Source organism: Nomascus leucogenys, chromosome 8, assembly GCF_006542625.1.
Source record: "Nomascus leucogenys isolate Asia chromosome 8, Asia_NLE_v1, whole genome shotgun sequence".
Classification (NCBI taxonomy): domain Eukaryota; kingdom Metazoa; phylum Chordata; class Mammalia; order Primates; family Hylobatidae; genus Nomascus; species Nomascus leucogenys.
Genome location: NC_044388.1, coordinates 8,491,363 through 8,505,660, shown reverse-complemented (window position 1 = coordinate 8,505,660; position 14,298 = coordinate 8,491,363). Strand labels below are relative to the sequence as shown.

Sequence of the window (14,298 nt, the reverse complement as noted above, 5' to 3'; positions counted from 1 at the left end):
CCAAGTGACTGTCAGCTTACCTTCAGTGGTCCTCTGGCCACGCACCTTATAAATTTGGTCGAAAAGCTTGAGAAATTCAGTTAGATGCTATAGAGCCACCAACTGCATTAAAAAGATGAGTCTTCCATGAAGCACATATAAAGAACTATTTAGTACTTCCTAAAATTATTGTGACTTCAGTAAAGGTTTTTGGATGAGTATAATTGATTAATGATAAATTATTAAGATAAAGATTTTAAAATATAAGTACCTAACTGCCAAAAATTAAAACCTTGAGCAGCTAATGACTACATGGTACTGCTACAGGTAAAATTTGAACAAACAAATGGCTTTCTTGTTTTGCAGAAGTAAGAAGAGAAAAATAAAACAAAAGAATGAGTAAACAAATGGCTTTCTTGAGCTGAAATATAATGAATCCTTAAGTTTTGAAGTTTTGGCTTCCACCTCAATTCTTGCAATTCCGCCTTACATTCTGAGACACATGGATGAATATTTTTGTGGCTCTGAAATAATATTTCTTAAAAGTTTTTTTTGAAATTGTCTTCTAAGTGTGTTTTTATATGGAAGATGATTTTAAAATTCTGAGTGTTCACATTCTTTATTAACAAATTCACTAACAGAACAAGAGCATACCTCATTGAAGAATTAATCCAAACTTCTTACTAACATAGATTAAAAAAGCAGTTAAGAGGCTTGCTCAAAGTCACAGAGCCAGTTAGTTCTATAAACGGGCTGGATTCTGAGCTAGTGACCCTAAGACTCTAAAGCCTATGAGTTTTGTTTTTTTTTTTCCTATAGTGAAATAAAGTAAAACTTACTTGTTTTTGACAGTGGGACCATCTTTATCTAATTTTGTCTTAAAATTTATTTGGTTCTATTTCAGAAGCATGTCTGTCACTATAATAATCAGTTTCCTAATACTTTTTGGAATTTTTAATTAATTATCACTGGAATATAAATGGGGTTAGGTTCTGCTTTTATTCCAGGTTTTGTTTTTGTTTTGACAGAGCTTCACTCTTGTTGCCCAGGCTCGAGTGTGATGGCGTGATCTCGGCTCACTGCAACCTCCACCTCCCAGGTTCAAGCGATTCTCCTGATTCAGCCACTGAAGTAGCTGGGATTACAGCTACTTGGTGGCGCTTGCCACCACGCCCGGCTAATTTTTTGTATTTTTAGTAGAGAGGGGGTTTCACCATGTTTACCAGGCTAGTCTCAAACTCCTGACCTCAGGTGATCCACCTGCCTTGGCCTCCCGAAGTGCTGGGATTACAGACGTGCACCAACGCACCCAGCCAATTCCAGGTTTTGATCTTTAATACGCTTAGATCTGCTTATTCCAAAATGTTTTTTACTTCTCTGAGAAACTTCTGCCCACATCCACTTTTGTATCAGTCATTCTTCCTGGCTGCCTTTAGCAGATCATTATACAGATAAAATGCTAAAGTATAGAGGACATTCAGGGTAGGAACAAATATGGCAGATATTTACTGAAATCCAGTTATGTGCCAGATGTTATGCTATAGGCTTTACAGACTTAAGATTATGACCCACTTTCCTATATCTAACCTGTTAATGGTTTTTAATTGATTTTGTAGATTTTTCTATTTTTACAATGGTTATTTTAACCTAACATTAATATCAATTATTAGCACCTACAATGTGTTGGACATAGTGCTGTTTTATATTTATACATGTTCTATAATTACAAGTAATTTGCAATGTATTATTCTTATTTTATAAATAAGAAACAAGATTTCAGAAAAGTTAAATAATGTATTTAAGTTACATGATCATTTTTAAATTACTGAGGACAAAAGCTAGAATGTGCAAACTTTTAGAGGTTTGGATGTCTACAGAATGAATATCTATAACACTACAATTAAGTAATCACAAGAAGACATTTAGTGACTGTAGATCTACTGGTTACATGGTTATATTATTACTGTTTTTTTTTGTTTTTTGAGACAGGGTCTATCTCTGTTGCCCAGGTTAGAGTGCAGTGGCGTGATCTTGGCTCACTGCAACCTCCGCCTCCTGGGCTCAAGCAATCCTACCACATCAGCCTCCCCAGTAGCTGGGACTACAGGCACACACCACCACACCTGGCTAACTTTTGTATTTTTTAGAGAGACAGAGTTTCCACCATGTTGCCCAGGCTGATCTTGAACTCCTGAGCTCAAGTGATCCGCTTGCCTCAGCTTCCCAAAGTTCTGGGATTACAGGCATGAGCCACACCTGGCCAGTTATATTATTATATAACTGAAACAAGTATAAAAATTATAGTTTTAAGAATAAAAGTAGTTTTGGGCCAAGTGTGGTGGCATATACCTGTAATCTCAGCACTTTGGGAGGCTGAGGTGAGAGGATTGCTTCAGGTCAGAAGTTTGAGACCAGCCTGGCCAACATGGCGAAACACCATCTCTAAAATAAATAAATATATTAAAATAAAAGTAGTTTTATCTTTAAAAGTACACAATTAAAAAGAACCAAATGAATTGAATTTTTAAAATGATATTATTGGTAATAGTATTTAGTTTACTTACCTAATTTCTTATTTTGTTTAGGCTGAGAGGGTAATCCATATTCATCTCTTCTATTAGAGGAAACAGGGATTTCATTACCAATCTGTTTGATTTCATTCTTATGGTCCACAGTGTTAGAGCTATCAATTTTTAGAATTTCTTTAAGCATCCGTGTTCCCTTCTTTTTGAAAATGATTCACATGGAGATGGCGAGGGTGAAGAGAAGAAAGTCAACATTAGATCTATAGAACTTATTTATCTTTCTTGGAAAGAATTCCACTGTTAACAATTAAGACACTAACTACATTCAGACAGAAACTGAAAAAAAAAAAAAACCACCGCCCACATTTCTGATATAGAAACGATACTTATCCTCCTGCTTAACTTTTATCCCAGTTACCTAGTAGCAATGTTTGAAAAGCAGGGGAACTGTGGTCTAAAGAGAAAAAGCATGGCTACATTGCCCAGGGCAGCCTGGTTTCCTCACAAGATGACGATAATGATGTAACATACCAGCCTCCATGGGAAGTGTTTGAACACTTGCATGGGATATGTCTGCATGATCAACAGTCGAGAAATTACCATAGTAAGAAAGTTCCTACAAAATACGAACCATGGCAAATGATTGTGGTGACAAATGCTCTTCACTCGGAGGCTCCCCATGATGAGATGACTGTACTTCATTTTCTTTGGAGATATTCAAAGATGCTAAAAAGTTCTCAATTCCAGAGTTAGGCTAAAAGAATAAATATTTTGAGCATGAAGATTAAAGTATAATACAAGAACACACAAAAAGCTGAGTTTTATGTACAAAAATGGTCATTCGATTTTCACTCAATCATCTTCCCAGGTGTTAAAGTTTGGGAAGAGAATTGGAATAAATAGTTTTTTACCTTATCAATAGCATTTGGATAACCAGTCACAACCTTTTGGGTTTCTGAGACTTCTGGGCTTTCATTTCTCTTCAATAGCTTAATATTATATTAGGCAGGCCCTTCCAAAGTCTATAAAAAAAGTAAGAATAAACTTTTTGTGCAAATATATTAATAGTTAATATGTAATAGTGTTCTAAATAAATTGTTGCAAAAAATTTTGTGCTATTTTCCCTTTTATATCGTAAGAAAAGGGGGCCTATAAACTTGGATGGGGAAAATTACACCTTAATCTTCATTAACCTCTAAATGAGATTTAGCATTTCCTGCAATTATGAATATGGGCAACAAACCACTTATATGGTCTGCATGTTTGTATTCCCCCAAAATTCTTCTGTTAAAATCCTAACTCCTAATGGGATCATATTAGGAGGTGGGGCCTTTGGTAGGTAATTAAGTTTAGATGAGGTCTTTAGGGTGCAACACCCATGATGGTATTAGTGTCCTTATATGAACAGAAAGAGAATAGAGCTATTTCTCTCCATCATGTTAGAATATAAGAAGACGCATCATCTGCAAGCCAGAAAGGGAGCCCCCACCAGACAATGGCACTTTACCAGATTCTAACTGTATTTCAATATAACTGGTTTTCTCTTCAATCTTTTTAGCATTAAAGACATTACTCTGCTAGTGCCTTGGTCTTGGACTTCTCAGATTCCAGAGCTGTGAGAAATAAACGCTTATTGTTCAAACGTACCCAGGCTATGGCATTGCTATTGTTATTATAGCCCAAATCAACTACACACCAGTGTGATTCTGACTGTATATCAGTATAACTGGTTTCCTTTAAAATCGTATGTATTTTATTTTAGCATTAAAAATACTATTCTGAGAATACTAATGGCTTCACCAAAAGTCCATGGGCTTCACCAAAGATGTCTATTGCACAAAAAGTTTATCAATCCCTTTTCTAGAAGAAAGGAAATTACAGTATAAGAATTTCAAACGGAGAGGGCCTTAAAAGTCAAGTAATTAAACCGTTTACTGGTATCTAAACACTAATGGGTTTCATTTACTACCTGCTATGTGCCAAATATTCAGCTAAGACACCGTTTATAAATTTATTACTATGAGATCAATTTAAAAATATATATATTAAAATATGATAGGCATACAGAAAAGTACACATCTAATAAATACATGGTCAAATTTTTTTAGATCAAAAATTTGTTATTCTTTCATTATAAGATGTATCCATAATCCTTGTGAACAGCAGAGACTACATAAAGTAAAACAAATGATCTTGGCTTCCCCCACACCAATCTAATTCCACAGAAGTTAGCCTGTTAAATTTGCTATTTTGTTCCATGTACTTCAATTGTATATGTAAATATATATTTCCATATATATATACACACACATCTATATATAGGTCTGTGTGTGTGTGTGTATATATATGTAAGACCATATATATGTCTATGTATATATATATGACCATATATGTCTATGTGTATATATATGACCATATATATATGTCTATGTGTGTGTATATATATATCTATGTATACACACACACACATAAAAGACAATATATATGGGGAGCAATTACAAGTGATTAATTTTTTTTTTTTTTTTTTTTTTTTTTGAGACAGAGTCTCACTGTTGCCCAGGCTGGAGCGCAGTGGCGCGATTTCGGCTCACTGCAACCTTCGCCTCATGGGTTCAAGTGATTCTCCTGCCTCAGTTTCCCGAGTAACTGGGACTACAGGCACATGCCAACACGCCCAGCTGATTTTTTTGTATTTTTAGTAGAGACAGGGTTTTACCATGTTGGCAAGGCTGGTCTCGAACTCCTGACCTCAGGTGATCCGCCCACCTCGGCCTCCCAAAGTGCTGGGATTACAGGTGTGGGCCACCACGCCCGGAGAAGTGATTAATGTATTTATCTCCACTTATAGATGAGAAAATTGAGGCTGTGGAGGTAAAGTGAATTGCTCAAGGACACCCAACTATTAAATGACAGAATCAGGATTTCGGGTGCCTCTAGTTCCAAATCTGGGGCTCTAGGTGCACAACCTCCAATCCAAGTGACTGTCACCTTAACTTCAGTGACCCTCTGGCCACACACCTTATAAATTTGGTTGAAAAGGTTGAGAAATTCAGTCCAATGCTGCAGAGCCACCGATTGCATTTAAAAATTGGTAACTAGAAATTTGATTTTAAGGAAGCTTACCTGCTTATTGGACATTTTTTGGGACCAACACTCAGCTTTAGGACTCTTACACTCTTCTTTAACTAGAGACAAGAAAACAGAAATTTTCATAAATGGAAGTGTTTACTGCACAACTAAAACTACCAAATATTTATAATAGCAAGGCACTATGTTAAAAATTCAGAGAATTTCAAGACATAGTCTCTAAACTTAAGGAATTTATAATATAGATAAGGGGGAGAAGAGACACTTAGATAATAATAGAGAAAATGGAAAGGTGGCATCTGAATTGGGCCTCCAAGGAGGTAGGTTTCTAAAGGGCAGACTAAGAAGTTAAGTACTCCAGGCAAAGGAAATAGTGGGAAAAAAGACGTGGAAGCAGAAAGCAAGTTCCACTGGAAGTTAAGGGTAAAATGGAGCTTGAGAGAACTAAAAAAGCAGGTTAGAGCCATAATCTGCAAGTCACTGAAGACTATGGTATTATATTAGTTGGTAGGAAATGGGCAGCCAATAACAGAAAGGTTTTAAGCAGGTAGTAATCTGATGAGAACTGTGCTTTAGGACGATTAAAATATGGCCATAGCCTATTGGCTAGACAGAAGAATAGTACAAGACCAACTCAGGCAGCTATTTTAATAGCTCTGTTAAGGAGAAACTGGGGGATGGTAGGAGAAATGAAAAGAATGAATTTGAAAAATTCTAGGATTTAGCAAATGACAGGATGTGAAGATGAAGGAGATAGGAAAGGATGAATTTGAGAGATTATTTTCATAGGATTTGGTAAATGACAGAATATGAAGATGAAGAATATGAGGGGCATGAGGTAGATATGAAGAAGCACAAAAAGCATAGTTTGTAATTATTGCATAATATTCTATTATACTGGATATACTGGATTATATAGATCTACTATAACTTATTTTTACCACTTTCTATCACTAGACTGTTCATTAAGCCAGTCTGGAAAAATAAAAAGGTGGGTGGAAAGAAAAGAGGAAAAAGGAAAGAAGGAAGGAAGGGAAGGGAGGGAGGGACGGAATATTAAAAAAGAAAGAGAGGCTGAGGAAAGAAGCAGGGGAAGGGGAATAGTGAGGGAGGGAATGAGATCAGAGACAGGGGAAGGAAGGACAAAGGGGAGAAGGAAGGGTAAGAGAAGGAATAGAGAGAGAGGAAAAGAGAAGGGGAGGAAGGGGAGTAAAGGAAGGTAATGGAGGTAAGGAAGAGAGCAAGGGAAGAAAGTAATCTTACAAAATAAAGGAAAAGAAAATGTGAGCTGACGTGCATTGACACTAAACATTTGTTGAGACATACACAAAAGAAAACTAACTGGAACTCCACATAACTCAAATAGTTTACATACATTTATGTAAATATTAATTTGAAGAAAAATTGAAATCCATTTGAATATAACATAACCTTTATGCTATATTTATCATTATCAGATTTACAGGGACATTAATCTGTATTTAACTTAAAGAGTAAAATACACCAAAATAACATGTAGATACTGGTATTAAAAAAAGTTATAGCAGTTACCAAACTGAACCAAAGTTAAAAACCACAAAATTTTTTTGAAAATAGCTTTTTTGAAAAATGTTTAAAAGATTTTAATACCTATAATATATAGATAAACAAAATACCATGCATATATAAAATATAGTAAGTTAGACTCAGGGCTCTGCACTTGATATTTCCTCTACTGGAAAGTTCTTCAGCCAGCTTTGCATAGTTCATGCCTTCTTGAGCCCTTTATTAGGGTCTCTGCTGGAATCTCCTCTCCTCAGAAAGGCCTTTCTTGTAAACCCAATTTAAAAGAGCACCCCTGTCATTCTATCCTCTTAATCTGTTTTACTTTTCATCATAGCACTTATCATTACTTCAGATTATGGAATTTACTGTTTACTTGCTTATTATCAGTCTTCATCTTAGAGTGTAAACTCCATTATACTCTAAGAGGTCAGAAAATTTGTCTTCTTTTTTAGTCATGTATCCCCAGCATCTAGAACAGTGCCTTGTACTCAATAAATAGTAGTTGAATAAATAAACGAATAATAAATTAAAGAATAATTTTCTGCAATTTGGAAATACTTTGGTCAAGGGAAGAGAAATAATTACTACAGGATGAAGATTCTCATTCCCGACTGTACCTGAACACAGTAGACACTGCTGAAGAAATTTAAAGAGTATAAACATATAAATTATGTGAGAGAATATTAACAAAATATTTGCACCTATTTTAAAGAAAAGCCTGTAATATAATTTGGAGTATATAATAGGCAAGTGTTTATAAGCAGAAAAGTAACTGGATCACTCTAAGATTTATCTCAAGTAGTTAGGGAAGGGACATCAGCAAAAATGTCAGAGTAAGGACCTCCGAAAATCCTCTCCTCCATAAAAGCAACAAGAGAATGGGCATAAATTAGCAGAATTCATATTTTCAGAACCACAGAAGTTAACCAAAGGCTTGCAGCAATCTAGGGAGTGTTTATTCAAGAAAAAAGACAGTGGGAACTTGAGTACCTGCAAGCCTTGCCCCCATGGACTGAAGTGCTTTGGAGCCCTAAAAAAACCTGAAAGGCTGTCTAAGCCACAAGGACTACACATCCTAGTGTTGAGTTGGGCTTGCAGCCTTTTACTTGCTAGGCATGTGACTTACTGAGACTTTTGCTGGGGCAGCTAAGGGAGTGCTTGTGCTACCACTTCCCCAACTCCCCCAACCCCAGGCAACACAGCTTGAGGCTCCAAAAGACATCCCTCTCTTCCACTTGAGGAAAGAAAAGGGAAGAGTAAAGAGGACTTTTGTATCTTGGATACCAACTCAGTTAGGCTTGTGTCAGAGTCATGAGACCCCACTTCAGGCCTTAGCACTCCTGGATGACATCTCTAGACACACCCTGGGCCACAAGGGAACCTACAGTCCTGAAGGGAAGAACCCAGTCCTGGCAGGATTCATCACTTGTTAACTAAAGAACCCTTGGGACCGAAACAACCAGCAGCGATACCAGGTAGTACCCATGTGCCTTGGATGAGAGTCTGAGACATGCTGGCTTCATAAGAAACCCAGCACATGCCCAGCTGTGGTGGCTATACTGAGAGAGTCCTGCTTGAGAAAAGCAGAGGGAAAAGTAAAGGAGATTTTGTCTGCATCTTAGGTACCAGCTCTGCCAAGTGGGACAGAGCACTAAGTGGGCTCTCAGGGTCCCCAATTCCAGGGTGTGGTTTTTAGATGGCATTTCTAGACCTGCCTTGGGCCAGAGGGAACCCCACTGCCCTGAAGGGTGAGTCCCAGGCCAGGCAGCATTTATCACAAGCTGACTGAAGAACCCTTGGGCGTTCATCAGCAACAGCCTAGCAGTACTACCCATGGGTGTGTGGTTGGTGATGGCCACAGGGAAATACTCCTCTGCCCGCAGAAAGTGAAGGGAAGAGTGGGAAGGGTAGTGTCTCAAGGTTTCAGGGCCAGCTTAGCTGCAGTACAACACAGATTTCTAAGGTTTTTAAATTCAGACCCTATCTCCTCGATGGCATCTCAGGATCTACCTGGGACCTAAAGGAACATACTTCCCTAAAGGGAAGGACGCAAGCCTGGCTGGTTTCACCATCTACTGATTATAGAGCACTAGGACCTTGAGTAAACACAGGTTGACAGCCAGGTATGGCGGGCTGTGGGTGAGATCCAGTACTGTGGTGGCTTCAGGTCTGACCTAGTGCAGTCCCAGTGGTGGTGGCCACAGGGGTACCTGTGTCACCCCATCCCCAAGCCCAGGTGTCTCAGAAAGAGAGACCGACCCCATTTGTTTGGGAGAAAGTAAAGGAAGAGAACAAGAGTCTGCCTGGGAATCTGGAGAATTCTTTTGAATCTTCTCCAAGACCACCAAGATGGCACCTCTGATTCTGTAAGAACCACAGAATTATTGGTCTAGGGGTGCTCCTTAATGCAGATATGGCTTAGATCACAAAATCCAAGTCATTTCAAATACTTGGAAAGTGTTCCCAAGAAGGACTGCTACAAACAAGCCCAGACTTTGAAGACTACGAGAAGTATCTAACTCTTTAATCCCCAGACACCAACGAACATCAACAAGCATCAAGACCATCCAGCAAAAAACATGACTTCAACAAATTCAGTAAGGCACCACGGACCAATCCTGGAGAAACAGAGATATGTGACCTTTCAGACAGAGAATTCAAAATAACTGTTTTGGTCAGGTGCGTTGGCTCATGCCTGTAATCCCAGCACTTTGGGAAGCTGAGGTGGGAGGACTGACTGAGCCCAAGAGGTTGAGCCTGCAGTGAGACGTAACAGTACCACTGCACTCCAGCAACAGGACAAGACCCCGCCTCAAAAACAAAAACAAAAAATAAAAACAAACAAACAAAATCCCCAAATAGCTGTTTTGAGGAAACTCAAAGAAATTCTAGATAACACAGAGAAAGAATCAGAATTCTATCAGATACATTTCACAAAGATACTGAAATAATTAAAAAGAATCAAGCAGAAATTCTGGAGTTGAAAAATGCAACTGACATACTGAAGAATGTATCAGAGTCTCATAATAGCAGAAGTGATTAAGCAGAAGAAAGAACTAGTGAGCTTGAATGGGCTATTTGAAAATACATAGGCTGGGCGCGGTGGCTCATGCCTATAATCCCAGCACTTTGGGAGGCTGAGGTAGGTGGATCACCTGAGGTCGGGAGTTTGACACCAGCCTGACCAACATGGAGAAACCACGTCTCTACTAAAAATACAGAATTAGCCAGGCATGGTGGCATCTGCCTGTAATCCCAGCTACTTGGGAGGCTGAGGCAGGAGAATTGCTTGAACCTGGGAGGCGGAGGTAGCGGTGAGCTGAGATTGCACCATTGCACTCCAGCCTGGGCAATAAAAGTGAAACTCCATCTCAAAAACAAACAACCACACACACAGAGAAGACAAAAGAGAAAAGAATAAGAAAGAATGAAGCACGTCTACGAGATCTAGAAAATAGCCTCACAAGGGCAAATCTAAGAGTTATTAGCCTTAAAGAGAAGGTAGAGAAAGAGGGGTAGAAAGTTTATTTGAAGAGAGAATTTCACACAACTTCTCAAACCTAGAGAAAGGTATCAATATCCAAGGACAGGAAGGTTATAGAATACTAAGCAGATTTAACCCAAAGAAGACTACCTCAAAGCATTTCATAATCAAACTCCTAAAGGTCAAAGATAAAGAAAAGATCATAAAGCAGCAAGAGAAAAGAAACAAATAACATACAATGGAACTACAATACATCTGGCAGCACACTTTTCAGTGGAAATCTTACAGGTGAGAAGACAGTGGCATGACATATTTAAAGAGCTGAAGGAAAAAATTTTTTACCCTATAATAGTATATCTGACAAAAAAATATCCTTCAAACATGAAGGAGAAATAAACACTTTCTCAAACAAAAGCTGAGGAATTTCATCAACACCAGATCTGTCCTACAAGAAATGCTAAAGGGAGTACTTTACTCAGAAAGCAAAAAACGTTAATGAGCAGTAAGACATTATTTGAAGGCACAAAACTCACTGATAATAGCAAGTACACAGAAAAACACATAATATAATACTGTATGGTATGTAAACTACTCTTATAACTGATGAACCAATGAAAAATAATAACTATGACAACTTTTCAAGGCATAGACAATACAATAAGATATAAATAGAAACAGCAAAATATTATTAAGCAGGGGGATGAAGTTAAATTATAGATTTTTTATTAGTTTTTGTTTGTTTATGCAAGCAGTGTTGTTAAGTGTTAAGTTGCTTAAAATAATGGCTTATAAGAGAATTTGCAAGACTCATAACTTCAAATCAAAAAACATAAACAGATACACAAAAAATAAAAAGCAAGAAATTATAACACACCACTAGTGAAAATCACCTTTACTAAAAGGAAGCCAGGAAAGGAGGAAGACCAAAAAACAACCAGAAAACAAATAACAAAGTGGCAGGAGTAAGTCCTCACTTGTCAATAATAACAAAAGGAATAATAATAAATAATAATAAAGGAAGAATAATAATAAAAGGAAGACAGGAAAGGAGGAAGGGAAGACCAAAAAACAACCAGAAAACAACTAACAAAGTGGCAGGAAGAAGTCCTTACTTGTCAATAATAACACTGAATGTCAATGAACTAAACTCTAATCAAAAGACATACAGTGTCTGAATGGATTAAAAAAAAAAAAAGACCCAATGATCTGTTGCCTAACAGAAACACACATCACCTATAAAGACACATGCAGACAAATAAAGGGATGGAAAAAGTTATCCAATGTCAATGGAAACCAAAACGGAGCAGGGGTTAGCTATACTTATATTAGACAAAATACATTTCAAGACAAAAACGATAAGACACAAGGAAGATCATTATATAATGATAAATAGGTCAATTCAGCAAGAGGATATAACAACTGTATAAAAACAATTGTAAAAAATATATATCCAACACTGGAGCACCCAGGTATATAGAGCAAACATTATTGGAGCTAAAGAAAGAGATAAATCCAAATATAGTAATAGCTGGATACGTCAACATTCCACTTTCAGCATTGTACAGACCTTCCAGATGGGAAATAAACAATATTTGGAAAAACCTGAAGACTCCACCAAAAAACTATCAGAACTGATAAATTCAGTCAAGTTTCAGGATGCAAAATCAACATACAAAAATCAGTAGCATTTTTATATATCAATGGCAAACAATCTGAAAAAGATATCAAGAAAGTAATTCCATTTACAATAGCTATAGATAAAACTAATTACCCAGGAATTAACCAAAGAGTTCTCTACAATGAAAACTATAAAACATTGATGCAAGAAATTGAAGAGGACACAAAAAAAGAGAAAGACATTCCAAGGTTCACAGACTGGAAGAATCAATATTATTAAAATGTCCTATTACTCAAAGGGATCTACAGATTCAATGCAATCCCTGTCAAAATACCAATGAAATTCTTTACATAAATAGAAAAAACGATCCTAAAATTTACATGGAACCACAAAAACCCCAGAATAGCCAAAGGTATCCTGAACAAAAAGAACAAAACTGGAAGAATCACATTACCTGACTTCAAATCATACTACAGAACTAAGGTAATGAAAATGGCATGGCACTGACATAAAAACAAACACACAGACTGGTGGAACAGAACAGTGAACCCAGAAATAAATCCACACATCTCATTTTTGACAAAGGCACCAAGAACATACATTGGGGAGAGAATAGTCTCCTCAATAAATGGTGCTGGGAAAACTGGATAACCATGTGTAGAAAAATGAAACTGGACCTCCATCTCTTGCCATATACAAAAATCAAAATGGATTAAAGACTTAAGTCTAAGCCTAAAGTATGACAGTACTCAAAGAAAACATTGGGGAAACTCCGACACTGGACTGGGCAAAGATTTCTTGAGTAGTCCCCCACAAGCACAGGCAACCAAAGCAAAAATAAACAAATGGGATCACATCAAGTTAAAAAACTTCTACACAGCAAAGGAAACAATCAACAACACAAAGAGACAATACACAGAATGGGAAAAAATATTTGCAAACTATCCTCTGACAAGATGGATAATAACCAGAATATATAAGGAGCTCAAACAACTCTCTAGGAAAAAAATCTAATAATCTCATTAAAAAATGAGCAAAAGCTTCGAATAGACTTTTCTCAAAACAAGAGGCATAAATGGCAAACAGGTATATGAAAAGGTGCTCAGCCAGGTGCTCACACTTGTAATCCCAGCACTTTGGGAGGCCAAGGCATGTGGATCACGAGGTCTGGAGTTCGAGACCAGCCTGGCCAAGATGGTGAAACCCTGTCTCTACTAAAAATACAAAAACTAGCCGGGTGTGGTGGCACATGCCTGCAATCCCAGCTACTCAGCAGGCTGAGGCAGGAGAATCGCTTGAACCAGTGAGGCGAAGGTTGCAGTGAGCTGAGATCACACCATTGCACTCCAGCCTGGGCAACAAGAGCGAAACTCCGTCTTAAAAAAAAAAAAAGAAAAAAGAAAAGGTGCTCAACATCATTGATCATCAAAGAAATGCAAATCAAAACTATAATGAGGTATCATGTCACCCCAGATAAAATGGCTTTTATCCAAAAGATAGGTAGTAACAAACATTGGTGAGGATGTGGAGAAAAAGGTACCCCTGTACCCTGTTGGTGGGGATGTAAATTAGTACAAACACTATGGAGAACAATTTGGAGGTTTTGTAAAAAACTAAAAATAGAGCTACCAAATAATTCAGCAATCTCACTGCTGGGTATATGCCCCAAAGAAAGGAAATCAGTATATTGCAGAGATTATCTCCACTTTCATGTTTGTTGCAGCACTGTTCACAACAGCTAAGATTTGGAAACAACCTAAGTGTCCATCAACAGGTGAATAGATAAAGAAAATATGGTACATATACACAATGGAGTACTATTAGGCCATAAAAAAGAATGAGATCCTGTCATTTGCAACAACATGGATCAAACTGCAGATCATATATTAGGTGAAACAAGCCAGGCACAGAAAGACAAATTTCACATGTTTTCATTTATTTGTGGAGCTAAAAATTAAAAACGATTGAACTCATGAAAATAGAGTAGAAGGATGGTTACTAGAGGCTGGGAAGAGTAGTGGGTGGGGGGAGAGTGGGAATGGTTAGCAGGTACAAAAAAA

At 37.4% G+C, this 14,298-nt stretch overlaps 1 protein-coding gene across 3 annotated transcripts in view; it reads right to left on the bottom strand.

Moving 5' to 3' along the window:
• Positions 1 to 14,298, bottom strand: part of XRN1 (5'-3' exoribonuclease 1) — a 142,939-nt gene that overhangs the window by 23,640 nt on the left and 105,001 nt on the right. Inside the window, exons 34-36 of one of the 3 annotated variants that reach the window (XM_012508602.2) lie at positions 5,628 to 5,689; positions 3,136 to 3,258; positions 2,544 to 2,703 (exon numbers count right to left, since the gene is read on the bottom strand). In XM_012508602.2, the coding sequence (XP_012364056.1) occupies positions 2,544 to 2,703; positions 3,136 to 3,258; positions 5,628 to 5,689 (345 nt within the window). Of the gene's footprint in view, positions 1 to 2,543; positions 2,704 to 3,135; positions 3,259 to 3,426; positions 3,527 to 5,627; positions 5,690 to 14,298 lie in introns of those variants that run through there. The other 2 variants (XM_030816710.1, XM_030816711.1) reach the window with 2 other exon arrangements.